The sequence below is a fragment of the Nicotiana tomentosiformis genome, chromosome 3 (genome assembly GCF_000390325.3).
Source record: "Nicotiana tomentosiformis chromosome 3, ASM39032v3, whole genome shotgun sequence".
In the NCBI taxonomy this organism is placed as follows: Eukaryota; Viridiplantae; Streptophyta; class Magnoliopsida; order Solanales; family Solanaceae; genus Nicotiana; species Nicotiana tomentosiformis.
In genome coordinates this window covers 62,486,242-62,507,191 of record NC_090814.1, presented here as the reverse complement: position 1 = coordinate 62,507,191, position 20,950 = coordinate 62,486,242, and the positions used below count along the sequence as shown (strand labels likewise).

At 40.6% G+C, this 20,950-nt stretch overlaps 2 protein-coding genes across 2 annotated transcripts; both read right to left on the bottom strand.

Annotated features, from left to right (window-relative positions):
• Positions 1-3,049: 3,049 nt before the first annotated feature.
• On the bottom strand, positions 3,050-3,991 carry LOC104096236 (transcription factor MYB77-like). The gene has a single exon (XM_009602578.4). The coding sequence runs from the start codon at positions 3,989-3,991 to the stop codon at positions 3,050-3,052; it is 942 nt and encodes a 313-aa protein (XP_009600873.1).
• Positions 3,992-10,875: 6,884 nt separating this feature from the next.
• On the bottom strand, positions 10,876-11,911 carry LOC104096241 (uncharacterized). The gene is made up of 3 exons (XM_009602591.1): positions 11,798-11,911; positions 11,606-11,718; positions 10,876-11,275 (listed from the first exon to the last, which is right to left on the bottom strand). Exons 1-3 carry the CDS (start codon positions 11,909-11,911, stop codon positions 10,876-10,878), a joined length of 627 nt encoding a protein of 208 aa, XP_009600886.1.
• Between the last annotated feature and the right edge of the window lie 9,039 nt (positions 11,912-20,950).

Sequence of the window (20,950 nt, the reverse complement as noted above, 5' to 3'; positions counted from 1 at the left end):
TTGTCAAATTCAACTTTCCTTTAATCAAATGCCGACACATTGTGCACTCTTAAGTTAGTCGATCGAACTTTATACTAACCAGACAATGACAAGATATATTTGAATATAATACATGTACATACATGATGATCAGCTGCATATAATTCATAATAAATAGACCCACTGAATTCTAAGTGTGTATATGGTTGAAAAATAAAATAAAAATTTAAACCAATTCCGAAACCATTATTACAAGAAGAAAAGTTGGTGCATTGGTAATGAAAAATATTTATGAATGATTTGTGTAGTCTAGTAACTTTAGTATTCACATCAATAGTAATTTCAGAAAATAGTGGAGCAAGAATAATAACAAGTGATTTAAATAAAAAAAATTTGGGAGATTTTGGATTACTTAACATATCATAGGGTAATTTTTGAATGTTTGCTCATGATAGGGATAAATTTGGCCAGATAGTATAACGGTAGGGATAAATTTGACCGGATAACATAATGGATGTTAAATGTAGACAATATTCGAAAGTGGATGGATATATTTGGCCCTTTTCCCTTATTTATTAGTGTTCTGTAACATCATTTGTTATCACGTGAATCATAAGTAAATTTGAACCGTCAAATAAAAGAGCAAATTCAATCACGGGATAAATTTCTCAAATGGTGATATACTTATGATAAATCTTTTCACCAAAACTATATAATAATATTTTCTCACAAAAAAATTATAAACTTTTAGTGACTCACATAAAATCATAGTGACCGAAAAAATAATTTTCCGACAAATTTTTTTCTTATTCCATATTTTTTTATTCTTTATTTTCAGTCTAATAAATAATAACTCAATTAAATTAGAAATGATACAGCTAGGGGTGTACAAATGAAACCGACAAACCGCACCAACCCGATAATCCGAGTCAAACCGAGAAAAAACACCCGACTATTGTTTGGTTTGATTTGGTTTGGTGTTGGAAAAAAATCCGACCATATTTGGTTTGGTTTGGTTTTAACTAATAAAAGTCAAACCGAAACCAAACCAACTCGATATTATATGTATAGAAATTTTAAATATATTTAATACATAAAAATATTTATTGTAGTGTAGTTTATAAATATTTTTGGATGCTCCAATAAGTTTTATAGTCCATAAATATTAGTAGCTCAAATAAATCCTCAACCAAAATCAAATCAATACTAATGCTAATACAATATTCAATTCAATTGTACTATGAATGAAAATAGTGTTGGATATCTATTTTTTAGTTTTTCCATGGTTTATATAAAATGTATAACTTATTTTTCTTTTAGTGGTTAGTCATGTAAATAATAGTAATTATTGGTCGTAATTTTAAATTATGTTTTTTTTCATTATGGCTTATTAATAATATTTATTTTATGCAATTTTATTATCTTTATTGTTGAATATTTTAGTACAATGCCATGACTCATCTCATATTTATGTTATTTTATTGAAAACACTTTATATAGTTATGTCTTACTAGGATTAAAAAAATATTTGGAGCACAAATTTTACGTTTTGTGCTATGAAGACTTAATGAAAAAAATCAAAAAAATTCGAAAACCCGAAAAAATCGAGAAAAACCGAGATTAAAAAACCCCGACTTTTATTGGTTTGGTTTGATATTTAGATTTAATAACCCGATACAATTGGTTTGGTTTGGTAATTAGAAAATTCAAACCAACCCGACCTATGTACACCCCTAGATACAACCTAACCTGACCCACCTAACCCAATATTCATATACATAAATTAATATAATACTAAAAGGAAGTCCTTCAAAACACGATACCTCTATCTTTTATTTTTATTTTAAAGATGTTCATTCAAATTGATAGCATTATTGTTCAAGAGCTCTCTAATTATTCATACTTTGTTTTTCTTTTTTTTCTTCAGAATCTCATATATTCCAAACTAAGTATTTTTTTGGTGAAGGATTCACTTTTGGAATTATTTTACTTTATGTACACTGGTATTGAGTCGGATCGGTTGGGTAATTCCTATTTTAAGCGCAAAAAATTGGTCGGTCAGTCGAAACTAATTGCATTCGCTAACCATAAAATATGTAAAATATTTATATTATATGTATATAATACACATATGTCCGCTATTATTTTTGGGAGCTAAAAATATATATTTTTTCTATTTTAGTTGGGTTATTATTTATTAGACTAAAAAATATAATAATAAAAATGTGAAATAAGAAAATACTACTGAAAAGTTGTATTTTCTTGTCACTATGAATTTTGTGTGAATTAGTGAAAATTTTATAATTTTTGTGTTAAAAAATATAGTTATATGACTTAAGTGTGAAAAAAATCATAATTATACGACAATTTGTGAAATTTACACTTCAATCACCCGTTGTTTTTCTTATCAATTTTCTTTTGAGGTCTATTCTACAGAACTACTCAAATTGGATGGAACTAAACATGAACATTCTTATCCTTCTCCCTCCCTTTTCTTATCTGAACAAAATCACTGAAACGAAAGGAAAAACTCATGTTTAAATTGTTTCGTTTCGAAATACTACCATCTCTGTTGATTGTTCCAACTCAACGAATTTCGAAGAAAAATCACCACGACCATTTAACTAATCGAACGCTGAACTCCTATATAGCAACCAAAGGATACGATAAAAAGTTCTTTTACAATTCCATCTTATAGGGTAACGATAAATCAAATACTGATTAGACTTGATGCTTGCAAGTACTGTTCTTAACTGTAGCCATTATATACCAAATAAGTCAAAACAATCTAACTGTCGTTTTCAAATGACCATGCCGTTGTTAAATAGTAATAATTTAATCGAATTTCAGTATTTTCCTGCTAATGGTTATATAAATCATGAGATACTAAGGGCAAGAAAATCCACAACTTGAAACTATAGTAACTAATTTATTAAGTTAACGATATGAAAGAGAATTTCACTTTAACTTAGGAATTCAAGGTGCAATTTTGGCCTTCAAAGATAGGACGTTCATAGTAATTATCCTAATTAAATTCAAAAGTTTAACCAGATGGAAAAATATATAATTTCTAAGGTTGCTTCGGAACATCAGACTCAAAGCCAGGCACAATTTCAAGCCCACCCTGAGCCCGTAATTTGTCAATGTAACAACGAACCTCATGTGCTATCATACGCTGCATGATCGTCACCAAACATGTTTCTTCAATCTCCACCCTACATTTTTCCTCCTTCACTTTATTATCACCGTTGATCGGTGGCGGAACTTCATCCTTCACCATCTTTTCGTCAACAGCATGTGACTGTTGCAATCCTCCCCCAGGTAGCGACAAAGTCAGTGAAGTCTCCGGCCCATTACGGCCCAAATCATCAGCGTCCAGCCCATAACTACTCTGCTCCTGCGATGCACGAGAACACTGCCTCTTTGAGTTGGACTCTGACGATGACCCAGTCCTCGACTCATCCAAGCCCATAAGCATAGTCGCTGCTGCCGCTGCCGCCGCCTCCGGCGCGTGGCGCTTACGGCGGAGCGTGGAGTTCCAGTGATTTTTAATGGCATTATCAGTCCTTCCCGGCAAGAGTCGCGCGATTGTAGCCCACCTATTACCGTGAACAGAATGTGCCTGAAGGATGATAGCGTCCTCAGAAGGGGTAAAGGGACGGTGTTGCACGGCGGGGCTGAGCTGATTGCACCACCGCAGACGGCAAGACTTACCGGATCTTCTGGGAATGCCGATGCTTATTAGGGACCAATTTCGTGGACCATGTTGGTCCACTAGCTTGGTCAACATGGCGTCCTCTTCAGGACTCCACGAACCTTTGATCTTTTCACCAGTACTATTATCCATTGAATAAATTATCTGTTGTAGTATAAAGGGAAGAAGATGGTTAGGGTTTAGAAATAGAAAAGAAGGAAGTGAAGATGAAGATGAACATGTAAATGTAACATGATCAGCGTAACAATAACCGTAAGGAAAGAGGAGTTGTTGGCATGAAACGTAAACTGCTCGCATTGACGAAACCACTTCTAGTTGGTTTCTTTTTTGTTAGTTAGTTTGTTTGTTTCTAATACTACTAAAATACTGAGAAATGAAAATTTTATTTTCTTGTTTTGTTTGTTTAATGTCTGCATGGTTTGGCAATGAAACGTAATTTTTATTTATTTATTTCTGAATAGAAAAATCAGAAGTAATGAGTGAATCAAGTGAAAATTAAAGTAGGAAGAGGATGGGTAACTGAAACTAAAAGAATAGGTAACGGCTTTTCCTGAAAAATGCAAGAGGGGCGTTATAGAAGAAACTGCTGAGATTACGACCCCGAAACTGTGGCAGTTAGGTTTCTTCATTCGAAATTCCTCCTAACCATTTCCTACTATTCTACTACACAATTACTAACTAATACATTGTAAATTCTAATTCTTCATTAGCAACTGACTATATAACTTATGTAGAGGCTACATGTGTACGGTTAAAACCGATTCAGTCAGTCGTACGGACTGGTCAAGATGATAATACTTCGATCAAAGGGTATCTGCATGACGACAGGTCGATGTCCGAAGTAAGGGCGTCAAGTTTCAAGCTCTAAGACCGATCAATAACAAGCACTACTAAAAAACGGCCAATTTCCGATCGGAAAAAGTAGTCGTAAATTTCTGACGGAATCGGTCGGAAATTGCAATTAAATATATTTTTTAATTTTTAATAATAATTACGACTCGTATTCCGTCTATATCCGTTGTAAATTTTGGCGGAAAATATCGTGTAACTGTTAGCGACCAATTCGGTCGGAAATAATTAAAAAAGAATTTTAAAAAAATAAAAAAAATTGCGACCGATTTGGTCAGAATTTTTTTATTAAAACGAGATTTGACTATTTGACCTATTTTCTGACCGAATCGGTCGGAATATAATTTTAAAACCCCCCGACCCCTTTGTTTTTTCTTTCCCTGTTTTCTTCCTTCTCTCTTCTCTCTCTCACACGCAAACCTCCCCTTCTCCCTCCCCCCACCCAACCCACCGCTGCCATCACCAGTGCCACTCACCGGCGACGCCGCTCCGCTGCAGCTCCGTCGACGACCCTGCACTGCCAGGTAGGTTTCCCTCACCCTCCTTTGTTATTTTTTTAATGGTTGGTATTGTTAGTTTAGGTTGTGTCAATGATTGGTATTGTTAGTTTAAATTATGTTAATGGTTGGTATTGTTGGTTTAAATTGTGTTAATGGTTGGTATTGTTGGTTTAGATTGTGTTAATGGTTGATTGGTTGTTGGCGTTATTATATTGTAATAGTTTGACAGGTGGTGTAGCTCCAAATTGGGCAGAATGCTGCCCAGTTTTACAGAAAATTCCGACTAATTTCGAACAGAAACAGTCGGACAACTGCCCACATTTTGCCAAAAATTCTCAGATTTCCGACCGATTCGGTCGGAAATTTTTAAAAAAAAATATTTAAAAGTTTTCGACGGATTCCGTCGGAAATTAAATAAAATTTATTTTTTAAATATTAATTTCCGACAGATTCGGTCGAAAATTATATATTTATATTATTTTTATTTATATTATTACGACTGATTCGGTCGGTAAATTCCGACCACTTTGGTCGGAAATTTGAAAATATTTGGTCGTGTGACCTTTCGAACGTTCCGACGGATTTGGTCGGAAATTGTTTTTCGACCAACTGTTTTCCGAGCGATCAATTTTGGTCGGAAAGTAGTCGAAAATTCGTGATTTTTGATCGATTTTCAACAGTTTTAGCAGTCGGAATTCTGCTATTTTCCAGTAGTGAAGCTCGGTATCATTATCGAGCTCATATCCAAATCGAACTATGAAGCAAAGTGAAGATTATCGAAGATGCATAGACCGACCAACACTCACCCCGAATATCGAGACTCCAAGTCAGAATCAAGCTCGAACCGAGGCTGAGGGCTCGATCCAATACCGAGCTCGAGCCAGTATTGAGCTCACAGATAAGAGCCGTTGCAACCGCACTTGGGGAGAGAATCTTAGTAGAAATCGAGGAAAAGACAATTCATCATGAGTTCTTCACTATATATTTTTTTATTATAAATAAAGTAGGATCCCTCTACTATAAAGAGGGAAATCCTTGTAAGCATAGGGCAGACACACATTGTAACAAAGACAACTTTAGAGAGATTAACACTTTTGGGCTCATTTACTTTGCCTTGTTCATCAATATTTCTTTTTTCTCTGCCTTACATTTCATTCCATTTGTCAAGAATATATATATATTTCTATTTCACTCTACAATTTGTACAAAGTTATATCATGTATCCTTAGAACCATACAAAAATTTAACTCTATCCAATTTTTTGGGTAAATAGTTTGGCGCCCACCGTGGGGCTAAGGATAACAGTGTTTGTTTAATATAAATCTGCAACACACACCAGTTTACGCTCGTCTTTTGAGAGTGTCTCTGACTCGAACTAGCAATGGTAAACCCTCCATTAATGGCTTTACCCACCGACAACGAAGTCGGCCTTCAAGACGAAACCAATAACGTGATGCCAAGGGTCGGAAGGCCGCTTATCGATGTCATTGAAGCTCGAGTCAAAGTACGTAAAGCTCGAGCCGAAGTACCGCTAGATGTCAACTCACATGTGGCCTTTGAGGCAAACCAACATTCCGAGCCAGAAAATAGCATTCATGGCAGTACTCGATCTGCAACTCGAGACTCCCATAACGTGGAAGAAAAAGGAGTCAACTTGCGTATGATTTTTGAAATATTGCAAGCCCAGCAGGTAGCGATAGCTCAATTGAAGAGCCAAACCCAGCTACCAAGAAGACCGGAGCCCAGTCCACCTCGAGAAATAGCCCATCGAACGGAGCCAGTCATAGTGAGGTCAAACGAACCAGAGTCAGGGACTACCCCCGAAATTACTAAAATACTTGAGGAGCTCACAAAGCGAATCGAGGCCAACGATAAGAAAGTAGAAACATGTAATTCCAGGGTCAATCAAATCCCAGGAGCTCCGCCCACGATAAAAGGGTTGGATTCCAAGAAATTTGTACAAAAGCCTTTTCCTTCGAGTGCAGCCCCAAAACCAATCCCCAAAATATTCTGTATGCCCGAAATCCCCAAATATAATGGTACGACCGATCCTAACGAACGCGTTACCTCTCATACGTGTGCCATCAAGGGTAACAATTTGGAAGACAATGAAATCGAGTCTGTGTTGTTGAAAACATTCGGAGAGACCCTCTCGAAGGGGGGGATGATTTAGTATCATAACCTGCCACCAAATTCCATCGATTCATTTTCCATGTTAGCGGATTCGTTTGTAAGGACACACGCCGGTTCCATAAAGGTTGCAATGAGGAAATCAGACATTTTCAAAGTAAAACAAATGGATAATGAAATGCTGAGGGAATTCGTGTGCCGATTTCAGATGGAACGTAAGGAATTGCCACCGGTCACAGACGAATGGGCCGTCCAAGCTTTCACCCAAGGGTTGAACGAGTAAAGTTAAATAGCGTCACGTCAGCTGAAGCAAAATTTGATTGAGTATCCGGTAATAACTTGGGCAGATGTACATAATCGATACCAGTCAAAAATCAGGGTCGAAGATGACCAATTAGGATCTCTTTCCGGATCCATGCATCGGAACAGATCGGCTATTAAAAACTAGAGGGACATCGACAGAGAATAGAGTTCGAATAGAGACCGATATCAACCATACGTTGCAGATCGAACGAATAATGGTTCGACACGCAATATCGCCCGGAACAATCAAAGGAGTGATCGAGGACAAAATTCTCGAGGACTTATGAGCAAGAGTGGCTTTGATAAATATGTCGATCATGTAGAGGCACCTCGGCTATCAGAGTACAATTTCAGCGTCGATGCATCGGTCATTGTATTGGCGATCGGAAGAATCAAAGATACTAGGTGGCCCAGACCCATGCAAACCGACCCTTCCCAAAGGAACCCGAATTCAATGTGCAATAATCATGATACGCATGGCCACAGGACCGAGGATTGCGGACAATTAAGAGAGGAGGCCATGATTGCAGGTCTCGAGCTAGCTAAAAGCTTGGGAGCAGAAGTCATTGAAGCCAAATATGACTCTTTACTAGTGGTGAACCAAGTAAATAAAACTTTCGAGGTTCGAGAAGATAGGATACAAAGGTATTTGGACAAATTACAGGTAACTCTGCACCGTTTCAAAGAATGGACCCTACAATATGTGCCTCAAGAGCAGAACAGTGAGGCCGACGCACTCACAAATTTGGGATCATCGGTCGAGGAAGATAAGATCGACTCGGGGACTGTCATTCAACTCTCGAGATCTATAATCGAGGAGGGACATGTAGAGATGAATTCCACGAGCTTAACCTAGGATTGGAGGAATAAGTATATTGAATACTTAAAGAACGGAAAACTCCCATCGAACCCTAAAGAATCGAGGGTTCTACGAACCAAGGCTGCTCGATTCACGTTGGTTGAAGATGGAACATTATACAGAAGGACGTTCGATGGACCACTGGCAGTATGCTTGGGGCCAGGTGACACCGATTATGTTTTACGAGAGGTCCATGAGGGCACTTGTGGAAACCACTCTGGCGCCGAACCAATAATTCGCAAGTTCATCAGAGCAGGATACTACTGGAATAGCATGGAAAAGGACATTAAGGAGTTTGTTCGAAAATGTGATAAATGTCAAAGGTTTGCACCATTGATCCATCAACCCGGAGAGCAGCTTCATTCAGTCATTTCCCCATGGCCATTCATGAAATGGGAAATGGATATCGTCGGCCCTCTACCATCGGCCCCAGGTAAAACTAAATTCATTTTATTTATGACTGATTATTTCTCTAAATGGGTTGAAGCACAGGCGTTCGAGAATGTGAGAGAGAAAGAGGTTATAGATTTCATCTGGGTTCACATCGTGTGTCGATTTGGGATGCCTGCAGAAATAACATGCGACAATGGTAAGCAATTTATCGGTGGTAAAGTGACAAAATACCTCGAAGACCATAAAATAAAAAGGATATTGTCAACACCATATCATACGAGTGGGAACGGACAGGCCGAATCAACAAACAAGACTATCATCCAAAACATGAAGAAAAGATTGAACGAAGCTAAAGGAAAGTAGAGAGAAATTTTGCCCGAAGTCCTTTGGGCATATCAGACAACATCTAAATCCAGTACGGGAGCGACTCCATTTTCCCTAGTACATGGCTCCGAAGCTTTAATTCCAGTCGAAGTCAAAGAACCCAGCACAAAGTTCCGACATACATCGGAAGAGTCAAACTACAAGGCTATGAATACTAGCCTCGAATTATTCGATGAAAAATGAGAGGCGGCACTAGTTCGAATGGCTGCACAAAAACAACGAATCGAAAGGTACTACAATAGAAGAACCAACCTCCGCCATTTTAAGGCCGGGGACTTGGTCCTAAGGAAGGTCACCATCAACACTCGAGATCCTAATGAAGGGAAGCTCGACCCAAATTGGGAAGGGTCCTATCAAGTCCTCGATATAGTCAGGAAATGGTCTTATAATCTTGGAACAATGGATGGAAAACCATTACCAAACAATTGGAACATATCGCTTCTCAAACGATATTATTGTTAAGGTATGATTTTCTCCTCTCTATCGTCTATATATATATATATATATTCGTCGCTAACTCATTGAAGGAATTCGACAAAAGACATCAAGACCTCTGGTTTTAAAGCATGCGTTGTACTCTTTTTCCCTTAATTCGGCTTTTATCCCAAATGGATTTTCTAGCAAGGTTTTTAACAAGGCAACAACTATGTGCTACCTGAGGGCAATTCAATAGTATCCGAGGCTCCATCATAATCAACCTCGAATACTGGGGGGCTACCATCAAATAAACCAAGTTCGGCACAAGAAAATTGTTTCATATCAAATTCATGTCGGACAGGGTCTCGATAGAGAAAAGTGTAAGGGCCAAATGGTCAAAACAAACCATGCCCACGTAGGTTTGCTCGAACCCTGGCATAAGATATGAATACATGTATAATTACTTATAAAGGAAAACTTCTTCTTTTCAGATATATCTCACACTTTGAAAAGATCTTCCTACTTCATGATTCAAACAGGCTTAAAGGCTAACCACCATCAAAAAACATTTTGATACGAGCGATCAAAAAAGCCTACGGGCTACAAATACTTTGAGTTTGAGTTCGAAGCAATCGCTCACTCAATTATTAAGCCTAAGGGCTATCTTACTTCGAGTTCGAGCAAATCACTCGGTCATAAAAGGCCTATGGGCTACGATACTTTGAGTTCGAGTTTGAAGCAATCACTCACTCAATTATTAAGCCTAAGGCTATCTTACTTCGAGTTCGAGCAATCACTCACTCGATCATAAAAAGCCTACCGGCTATGATACTTTGAGTTCGAGTTCGAAGCAATCACTCACTCAATTATTAAGACTAAGGGCTATCTTACTTCGAGTTCGAGCAATCACTCACTCGATCATAAAAAGCCTACGGGCTACGATACTTTGAGTTCGAGTTCGAAGCAATCACTCACTCAATTATTAAGCCTAAGGGCTATCTTACTTCGAGTTAGAGCAATCACTCACTCGATCATAAAAAGCCTATGGGCTACGATACTTTGAGTTCGAGTTCGAAGAAATCACTCACTCAATTATTAAGCCTAAGGGCTATCTTACTTCGAGTCCGATCAATCACTCACTCGATCATAAAAAGCCTACGGTCTACGATACTTTGAGTTCGAGTTCGAAGCAATCACTCACTCAATTATTAAGCCCAAGGGCTATGCTACTTCGAGTTCGAGCAAATTGCCTGAGGCCTCAAACTTACAAACATTTTCAGAAAACACAAGTAAACAAAATCTTCACTAAGCAAAATGACCGATCAGGGCCTTACAAAGGAACCTAATCATCTACGGGGAGCAGTCTTTTCTCCATCGGGCTCCTCCTCACTCTGAGACCCGCTTTTGCTCCCGTCATCATAATCATCGTCGTCATCGTCTTCGTCATCATCATCGGAGGCCAAGGCCCCAACATCAGCTTCAAGCTCTCTTGCCTTTGTTATCTCTTCAGAAAGATCGAAGCCCTGAGCATGGATCTCCTCGAGGGTTTCCTTCTGAGTTTGGCATTTGGCAAATTCGGTGATCCAATGTGCTCGAGTTCGAGCGGTATTGGCAACCTCTCTCGCATGTAACTGAGTGACTTCAGCATCAGCCCGATAAACAACCACCATTGCGTCTGCATCAGCCTTTGTTTTTTCATCCTTGGCAAGTTCAGAGGCCAACTGAGCCTCGAGCTCCTCCTTTTCCCTTGCTTAAGCCAAGCTTTTCTCCTTCAGGCTCTAAAGTTGACTTTCGGTCGATGACAACTGGGCTCAAGCAGCCCCTCTCTCTGCAGCAAGGCGGTCCATGTTTTCCTTCCATTTCAAGGACTCCGCCTTTATCTCATCAACCTCCTCAGGGAGTTTCCCGATCAACTCAAGCTTCTACTGCAGCTGTGAGATCGAAAGATTAGCCGTCATTCCAGTATCGAGCCCATAGGCTTTTAATAGTATCATTACCTGCTCGAACAGACCGGTCTGATCTTGATAAGCTTTAGTCAACTCAGCTCGGAGATCCTTGATTTCCTCCTCTCTTTACCTTAAGAGAAGTTTAAGGGTATTCCTCTCCTCCGTGACTCGTCGAAGATCGACCTCATATCGATGCAGCTCAGCTCGGGATCGAGAACATGCCTCTCGATAAGCTGCCGCAGCCTACAAGGGAAGAAGAAACAAAGTAAAAAAAGAAAATAGACATAAGGGATAATACCAAACGAAATAAATTAAGGCTTACATGATTGAAAGCTTGCTGCACTCCGTGAAAACAATCTGATGCATCACTGCTACAGGCAGCATCCTCGACACCGGTAAATAGACCATAGAAGGGATCATCCCCTTCATGAGGCATGTCTAGTTCGAGGGCCCCCAAAGCTTGGGCTTCCCAAATCTCCCCTTCATAAAAGGTAGGAAAGGTGGGCGAGTCTTCGATTCCTGCTGCCCTAAGTAAGTCACTTGGGGCGTTCCCTTCGGTTTGAAGAGATTCGGGAACAACCCCTTCAGATATATTCCCAATCTATTGGCTTCGATTGGAAACACCATCGATCTACAAAGACTCAGTAACTCTGCCCGAATCCTTCTCTGATATATCCTCAGTTTGAGCCGGAGCTGTATAAACCACCATCGATCCACCTACCTGTGGGGCATTGGCGGTTTTCTTCGTTCGGGCCACCAGCACGAACTCCTCACCTTCTTTTTCCTCATCTTCGTCTCTGAGGCACTGAACCGACTCTAAGGTCAAAGGGACGGTATTCTTCTTCGACTTACGAGTTGACTTTGCCTTTGGTTTTGGATTCTCGGAAGTAGAGGCCCTTTTCCTCTTATTTTTCTTCGCCGGTTTGGAAACTAGAACCGAGGTCTCTTCCTCGCCGGACAGGGGCCTCAAAACTACGTCTCTGCACAGGCCTACACACAAGAATTCCCAAAAAGGAAATCGGTTGAGTATAAGGAAAGTATTTCGTTCGAACTCCCAAAACATGAAAAATGGGCTTACCATGATTTTTCGCCTCCTATCGGCCCTTCGCCAGATCACGCCACGAACGTTCGGCATATGAGGAGTTCGAAGCCAGAGCCAGTACCCAGCTCTTAAGATCAGGAATGGCACCGGGCATCCAAGGAACCGCTGCATCACAAAAAAGATATCGGTAAGAAAACAAACTAAGAAACAAGGCAATAGGAAATAAAATAGTAAAGTACACTCACGATTCATATTACATTCTTCGGGGAACGGCATCTTTTCGGCAGGGATCAGGTCCGAAGTCTTCACTCGAACAAACTTGCCCATCCAACCTCGATCCTTATCCTTGTCTATACTCGAGAACAATACCTTGGTAGCCCGGCGTTGTAGTTTTATCAATCCGCCTCGAAAGAGGCGGGGACTATACAGTCTAATAAGATGATCGAGGGTGAAAGCCATCCCCTCGATCATGTTTGCAAAGAAACAGATGAGAATAACAATCCGCCAAAAGGAAGGATGAATCTGGCCTAGAGTTATTTGGTATTACCAACAAAAGTCAACGATAACAGGGTCGAAAGGTCCTAACGTAAACGGGTAGGTATACACACTTAAGAACCCTTCCACGTGGGTGGTAATATTGTCGTCGGAAGTCGGAATCACCACTTCCTTATTGCCCCAGTTACAATCTACCTTCAACTGTTCAAGTTGCTTTTTGGTTATCAAGCATAAATATCTCGATACCGGTTCGCATCGACCGAGAACTAGCGTGCCTTTGTCGAGCTTGAAATTAGAGGTAAGAAGGCACGTTTTTGGAACACACTCCTTTGGCCGTGGCTCCGCCGGTGTTTTATCGGTGACGGTTTGTGAAGAAGAGGCCTCTCCTTTTTTAGGAACGGTCTTTGATGTTTTCATCATTTTCCTTGAACTTAGAAGAAAGGAATAAAAAGGGGTATGATGTTTCAAATGAAGACTTTTGTAGTGAAAAACTCAGAAGGAAAATTTCACGCAAACAAATTCAGAAAATATGGGAAGTTGCTTAGAAAATTTTGATCAAAGAATGTAAAGGTGATTAATGGTAGAAAAATGGGATATCTATAGGTTAAGCGGTGGCGATTCAATCTCGGTAATGGCCGACCGTCACCTGACACGCATTAAATGCCTCGGTAAACAGAACCGACGGGACCTCTATCACATATATCATGATCGAACTCGATGCAGACGTCAGTGTATGTCTAACCGTACTGGTGGAAAATCATATCGTTTCTCGTTACATCCTTTTCGAGAAACGAGGGGACTATCTGTGTACGGTAAAATCGATTAAGTCAGTCGTACGGACTGGTCGAGATGATAATACTTCGATCAAAGGGTATCTGCGTGACGACAGGTCGAGGTCCGAAGTAAGGGCGTCAAGCTTCGAGCTCTAAGACCGATCAATGACAAGCTCGGTATCATTATCGAGCTCATATCCAAATCGAACTACGAAGCAAAGCGAAGATTATCGAAGATGCATAGACCGACCAACACTCACCCCGAATATCGAGACTCCAAGTTAGAATCAAGCTCGAACCGAGGCCGAGGGCTCGATCCAATACCAAGCTCGAGCCAGTATCGAGCTCACAGACAAGAGCAGTTGCAACCGCACTAGGGGAGAGAATCTTGGCGGGAATATATTTCAAGTTGTGGGTTCTCCACTATATATTTTTTATTATAGATAAAGTAGGATCCTTCTACTATAAAGAGGGGAATCCTTGTAAGCATAGGGCGGACACACATTGTAACAAAGACAACTTTAGAGAGATTAACACTTTTGGGCTCATTTACTTTGCCTTGTTCATCAACATTTCTTTTTTCTCTGCCTTATATTTCATTTCATTTGTCAAGAATATGCATATTTCTATTTCACTCTATAATTTGTACCAAGTTATATCACGTATCCTTAGAACCATACACAAATTTAACTCTATCCAATTTTTCGGGTAAACACTACTTCTTTACTTGTAACACCCTCTCTTTTCTTTTTATTCTTCTAATTAGTATGGTTTTCATCGAATGTATATAATATAAACTCTTCATTTTAGTTAATCTTTTTCGCGTTTTTTTTTCCTTATGTGGCTTGTAATCTAATTAATTAGCCATCTGGGTGCCCTCCCTATGAAAAGAGATTATCTGGTTGCCCTTCCTAAGAAAAGAAGATACTATATATAACAAGGAAAATAGATGAAAATCTCAACTTCAAAAAACGAGGTTTATGCTTTCAGTTCCTATTCTCTGGGAATTGGGATCAATTAGGTCTTCCTTGTCATCTATCGACTAATTGTTACAAAATCCTACTACCGAGAAATTCAAATCTCTTTGATAACACAAATAACAGCAAGATCTATTATAATATAAAAAAGTTTCTTTTCTTTAAGTAAAAAAAATGAACAAAATTAAATAGACCAAAATAGACTTGTGGGTCTACTAACTTGCCTCACACCTTGCCGTATAGAGGACATGAAAATGAACTTGACCCTGAATATATTAATAGAAATTTAACTAGAAAGGGAGAGAATAATCATCGAGAAAGATGTCTTAACATTAAGGTTTTAATTTTAATTTGATGTTTTTTTATATCAAACCAATTTTTGACAAATACTTTAATGTATCAGTAATTAGTAAACAAATAAATTACAATCTTAAATTATATGTTTAGTCAAACATCATCATATAAAATAAGATATGATGAATAATATCTTTTGTAGACTTTAGAAGAATTTTTTAACTTTCTACCAATATGAGATCAACATAAAGGAATAGAACAGATTGTTTTCAACCATCCGTGCAACATGGTTTGTGTACTAATTCTCTTAGTATCAGTTACTAATACTTATAGAAGTAAAAAGGATTAAGAAGATGTTTGGTTAAGCTTATTGTATAGGTTAAAATCTGCCCTAAAAATATTTAGGGCAATATAGCACTAAGGAGTGGGTCAATCGAGGTCGACCAAACAACGAGGTTTGTGGTCGAGATGTCAACAATGGGCGAGATCGAGTATCATTAGTAGAGTTGTAACAGCTAGTTTTTAAAATGGGATATTAAAGAGAATATTCTAGTGGATATTCTCTGCACTTGTACTATTAGGATGTGTTAGGTGTATGTCTCATATAAATAGAAAAAGACACAGTGATGTAGGGCATGTGACATTCATTTTGATATGAATAGACTTTTGAGAAAAGATTCTCTCTCTCTTATAAAGATACACACAGTGCCTTTCATCAAGATTCTTGTTCATATTATTCCAGACTTTTCCATCAAATTCGAGAATAATTCGAACATTCTACGATTTGTCGGTCATTCATCATTAGCAGGAGGGACAATCATCTAGTTCATCCTTTATTGGGTGAACCATTTCTCCTATTTACTTAAATATTATTTATTGTTATTTATTGTTAGTCCTTCCTTCATTATTGCTCATGCTTTTTGGAACAGTTAATGCATGTTACCCTCAACCCACTATCGGATCTGTCTAACGTTAGTCACGTTTTTAGAACGCACATCTAGAGATATTATTATTAACTAAGTTTAACCCATTATTATATAAACTCAACTGTTTTAGCCGAAAATTATATTTTTTGGTCAAACAATTTGGCGCCGTCTGTGGGAATTTTCTAGTTAAATTTTTAGTTTCTTCTAGATCTATAACTAACACGGATCGCTAACATAAAAAAGAAGTAAGAATGAGATCTCCTTTCTTTGTATGCACAATTCCAATATGGAAGGTAACAGAGAAGAAAGGACGAGAATAATAAGTGACCTCCCAACCAACCTCATGAACGTCATCAATGAGAGCTGTGAAATAGTGGACGAAGACGCAACGCCCAATGCCTCCCCTAGACGAGATGGGTCACCCCCTCCTCACTGCAGCATCACAAAATCTCTTGGTAAAGGAGCCTCCATATCTGTGGGGGAAGAGACGCCCCCAGCCGTAAAAAAGCTCCTTGAATCATGGCTAACCGATGCGCTAATTGGCGTTCTCAGCAAGTCCACCCAAGATGCGGTTGTGGAAAATTCAAGGATTTACAGTGTGCAACATGCGAACGAACAGTGTGACCAACACCCTCCACCTCCAACAACGGGTATTACTCACAACGTCATTGATAATGCAGGTGATAACGCTCTTGCAATTATTTTGAAAAGGATGGAGGAAATGGAGAACGAGAACAAGGTACTCCGAGATCAAATGAAAGAACACCAGGAAAGGGTCGATAAAATACGGGCGCCCCCAAACTGTTATCGAAGAGAGACGCCAAACTGATTTGTCGAGTAGCCATACAGCGATGATGCAGCCCCACATGCCATATCGAAGACCTTCAAAATGCCACCCTACCTAAAAATATGTGATGGCACGACTGATACTGAAAATCATGTCACTCACTACATCACAGCCGTGAAAGGCAATGATCTCGCCAAAGAACAAGTATCCTCCATTTTGCTGAAGAAATTCGGTAAAACCCTCACAGGAGGAGTGTTGATATGGTATTCACAACTATCTGCGCGCTCCATCGAAACTTTTGAAGAGATAGATGACAAGTTCGTAACGGCCCATGCTGGGGTCAAGAAAGCCGAGGCAAGAGTGAACGACATATTTGCTATTAAGTAATCTCCGGGAGAGGGACTGAGGGACTTCCTTGCCCGCTTCAGCCGAGTAAGGATGACCCTACTGAATGTGTCCGAAGGGATAGCAGTCGCATCCTTCCAGAACGGGCTGAGCAAGGACGGTTCGAGGGCGACTAGAAAGCTATTGAGTCGACTAATAAAGTACCCCCCAACCACTTGGGACGAGATACACAACGCATATTGTGCTGAGGTCCGAGCAGATGAGGACGACCTCAATAGACCAACTTATCGACTGACCTCGGTACAGGCCGAATCCAGAAAAGATCAAAGAAACGATAGTAGAAGGGACCTCGCTGCTTCACGACCCAACAGGGAACGACATCAACCATATGTCAGAGCGTCCGTTGCACCCTCCTCCCGCTATGAAGAAGGCCCACACATATCAAGGACAGGGACTCACCGGAACGAAAGAGGTATGCCTCCTTATTATCCGCTCACAACTTTTGTATGTCACCTACAGAAATAGTCTACGCCTTGGAGAAGCTCGGACCAAAGGTAGAGCAGCCACAAAAGATGAGGTCAGATCCGAGTACCAGAAAATCGGACGCCATTTGTGAGTTCCATCAAGAACAAGGGCACAAAACTGAAGATTGCATCGCCCTAAGGCAGGAGGTCGTAAACTTATTATGACAAGGACACCTCAAAGAGTTGATGAGCGACCGGAGAAGGACCAACTTTTCCAAAGGACGCGAACAACATCAAGGGCTGCCGAAACCACCCTCACCGACCCACACCATCCACATGATCATCAGAGGTGGCGAAGATGCCTCCATCAACAACGTAAAGTTCACCACTACCCACCATCTCAAACGGTCAATCACCCGCGAGTGGTACGACGAACTCGAAGAAAGTATCATCTTCGATAAGTCAGATACCAACGATTTGGTTTTCCCTCACTATGATGCCCTTATTATTACTTTACGAATTTTGGATACTGATGTGAAACGCATTATGGCAGACGATGGGAGTGGCACGTGCATTATCCATCCTCGAGTGCTTGCACAAATAAAACTCGAAGATAAGATAGTGTTGTATTGCATCATGCTAACTGGTTTTAACAATGCAGTTGAGCGAATATCAGGCGAAATCACGCTCCATGTTCTGGCCGGTGGCGTCACTTTGGAGACCACTTTCCATATCATGGACCAAGACATAGCGTATAACGCCATAATAGGGCGACCATGGATACACACCATAAGGGCCATCTCCTCCAGCTTATACCAGGTCATCAAATTCCCAACTCCATAGGGAATATTCAGTATACGAGGGGAACAACGCACATCCCAAGAATGCTACCGTGTCGCCCTAGACCGCACATCCACTCAACAAGTGAAGGACAAAGAAAAGGAGGCATAGAAATCAACATGGTCGAGGTCGATATGTGATGATAGCGAAGACGTCATCAGATACCCCAATATGGTCGAAGTTGCAGAATCAACCATAGAAGACTTCGACCCCGTTCAATTAGACACCAACGATCACAGCAAGAAAGCTTACATTGGCTGCAAACTTATGAAACCAGGTAAATTCCATCAGTTCTTAACTACTAACGCAATTTTGTTTGCTTTTAGCCATGCAGATATACTAGGTATCCCAAAGGAAATCACCACACACAAACTGAACGTCGACCCATTCCACCCCCCGATGAGGCAGGTCAGGCGTAAGTTCAACTCTGCGATTAATGACGCGGTACGACAAGAGGTGGAAAAACTATTGGAAAATGGCTCCATCAGGAAGTTGAAGTATCCCTAGTGGGTCCCCAATGTAGTGATGGTGAAAAAGAAGAATGGGAAATTGCGGATGTGTGTGGATTTCACTGATTTGAACAAGGCATGCCCCAAGGATTCGTTTCCATTACTCCATATTGACCAACTCATCAACTCGACGGCCGGGCATGAATTACTGAGCTTCTTGGATGCCAATTCAGGATACAATCCAATCCTCATGGAAGAAAAATATCTGAAGAAAACCACATTCATCACCCATCAGGGGGATGTACTGCTACAGGGTCATGCCCTTCGGGCTGAAAAATGCAGGGGTGACTTACCAAAGGTTGGTGACGAGGATGTTCAAAGACCAACTCGACAAAATGATAGAAGTCTATATAGACAACATGCTAGTCAAGTCCAAAAGGAAAGAAGATCACATCGACCATCTGAGAGAGACCTTCGATATATTCAGACGATACGGAATGAAACTGAACCCCGAAAAATGTGCGTTCGGCATGGACTCGGGAAAATTTTTGGGTTTCCTGGTATCAAAACAAGGAATCGAGGTCAATATTGATCAAATCAAAGCCATCGAGGGGTACCAGAACACTTGGCCACCAAAAAATAGGTCCAGAGGTTGACAACCCGTATCGCCGCCCTTTCAAGATTTATCTCACGATCATCAGACAGGTGTCACAGATTCTTCGACATACTCAAAAAGGATAACAGCCTCCAATGGACTTCTGAGTGCATCCAGGCCCTGAAGGAGTTGAAAGCATACCTGTCATCACCACCACTGCTTTCAAAGCTGGAGCCAGGGGAACGTCTCCTCGTTTACCTCGTTGTATCCGAAGTAGCTATAAGCGTAGTCCTGGTTCGAGAAAATAAAGGTACGCAGTCTCCCATCTATTACATTAGCAAAACATTAATCGACGCCAAGACGAGGTACCCTCACCTCGAAAAATTGGCCTTAGTCATAGCTTTGCGAAAGCTTAAACCATATTTCTAGTGCCACCGCATCTCGGTTATCACGACTTCCCCCCTAAGGACCAATTTGCATAAACCCGAGTTGTCGGAAAGGCTGGTCAAATGGGCCATCGAATAGAGCGAGCACGATATCACATATCAACCGCGAACAACGATAAAGTCGCAAGTCCTCGCTGACTTGATTGCCGACTTCAGTGCAAAAAGAATGCCCGAAGTTGAAAGAGAAGTCGTCCACACTTTTCCCCAAACATAGGACCTCTGGGTCTTGTACACAGACGACGTGTCTAACGCGTTAGGGTCCGGAATGGGACTCGTACTCGAAGTCCCAACCGGCGAAGTGATTCGCCAGTCCATAAGGTGCCCAGATATGACTAACAACGAGGTTGAGTATGAGGCCATAATTGCAGGGTTAAAGCTAGCACTCAAGTTTGGGGCGAAACGGTTAAGACTACGCTGCGATTCCCAACTCGTAGTTAACCAAGTCACAGGGACTTTCCAAATCAAGGAACAAAGGTTGCATAAATATCATACCAAAACTTGCAAGTTGTTGCCCAAATTCGATGAATGTCAACTCGACCAGATCCCACGAGCATAGAACACCGAGGCGGACGGTCTCGCCAAACTAGCCGCAGCCACCAAAAATATTGCAACCGGAGACAGAAGTGTAGTCCACCTTCTCAACTCGTTAATAGACCAAATCGAGGTAAGAACCATAAACCTGACTTGGGACTGGTGCAACCGTATTGTTACATACTTGCAGGACGGCGTACTCCTGGGTGACAAAACAAATGCCAAGAAACTGAGAATGCAAGTAGCCAGGTACAACATCATCCATAACGACCTGTACAAGAGAACGTACGGCGAACCTCTGGCAAAATGCTTGGGCCCAAATCAGACGCGGCGCGTCCTTGAATAGGTCCACAAAGGCCATTGTAGAGCTCATTACGGCAATCAGGCTTTGTTTAGATGCCTCATACGGGCAGGGTATTACTGGCCCACCAGGAAAAAAAGGGTCGCGGACTTCGCGAAAAAATGCGAGCAATGCCAAAAGTACGCCCCAATGATTCACCAAACAGGTGTA

Bases quoted from the DNA above. Each gene is read 5' to 3' on its own strand.
- LOC104096236 (XM_009602578.4), bottom strand. From the start codon at position 3,991: ATGCGAGCAGTTTACGTTTCATGCCAACAACTCCTCTTTCCTTACGGT.
- LOC104096241 (XM_009602591.1), bottom strand. From the start codon at position 11,911: ATGCCTCATGAAGGGGATGATCCCTTCTATGGTCTATTTACCGGTGTC. The intron at 11,719-11,797 runs GTAAGCCTTAAT...CTTCCCTTGTAG, and splicing joins TGCAGCAAGCTTTCAATCAT to GCTGCGGCAGCTTATCGAGA. The intron at 11,276-11,605 runs GTAAAGAGAGGA...GGCTTAAGCAAG, and splicing joins ACCCTTAAACTTCTCTTAAG to GGAAAAGGAGGAGCTCGAGG.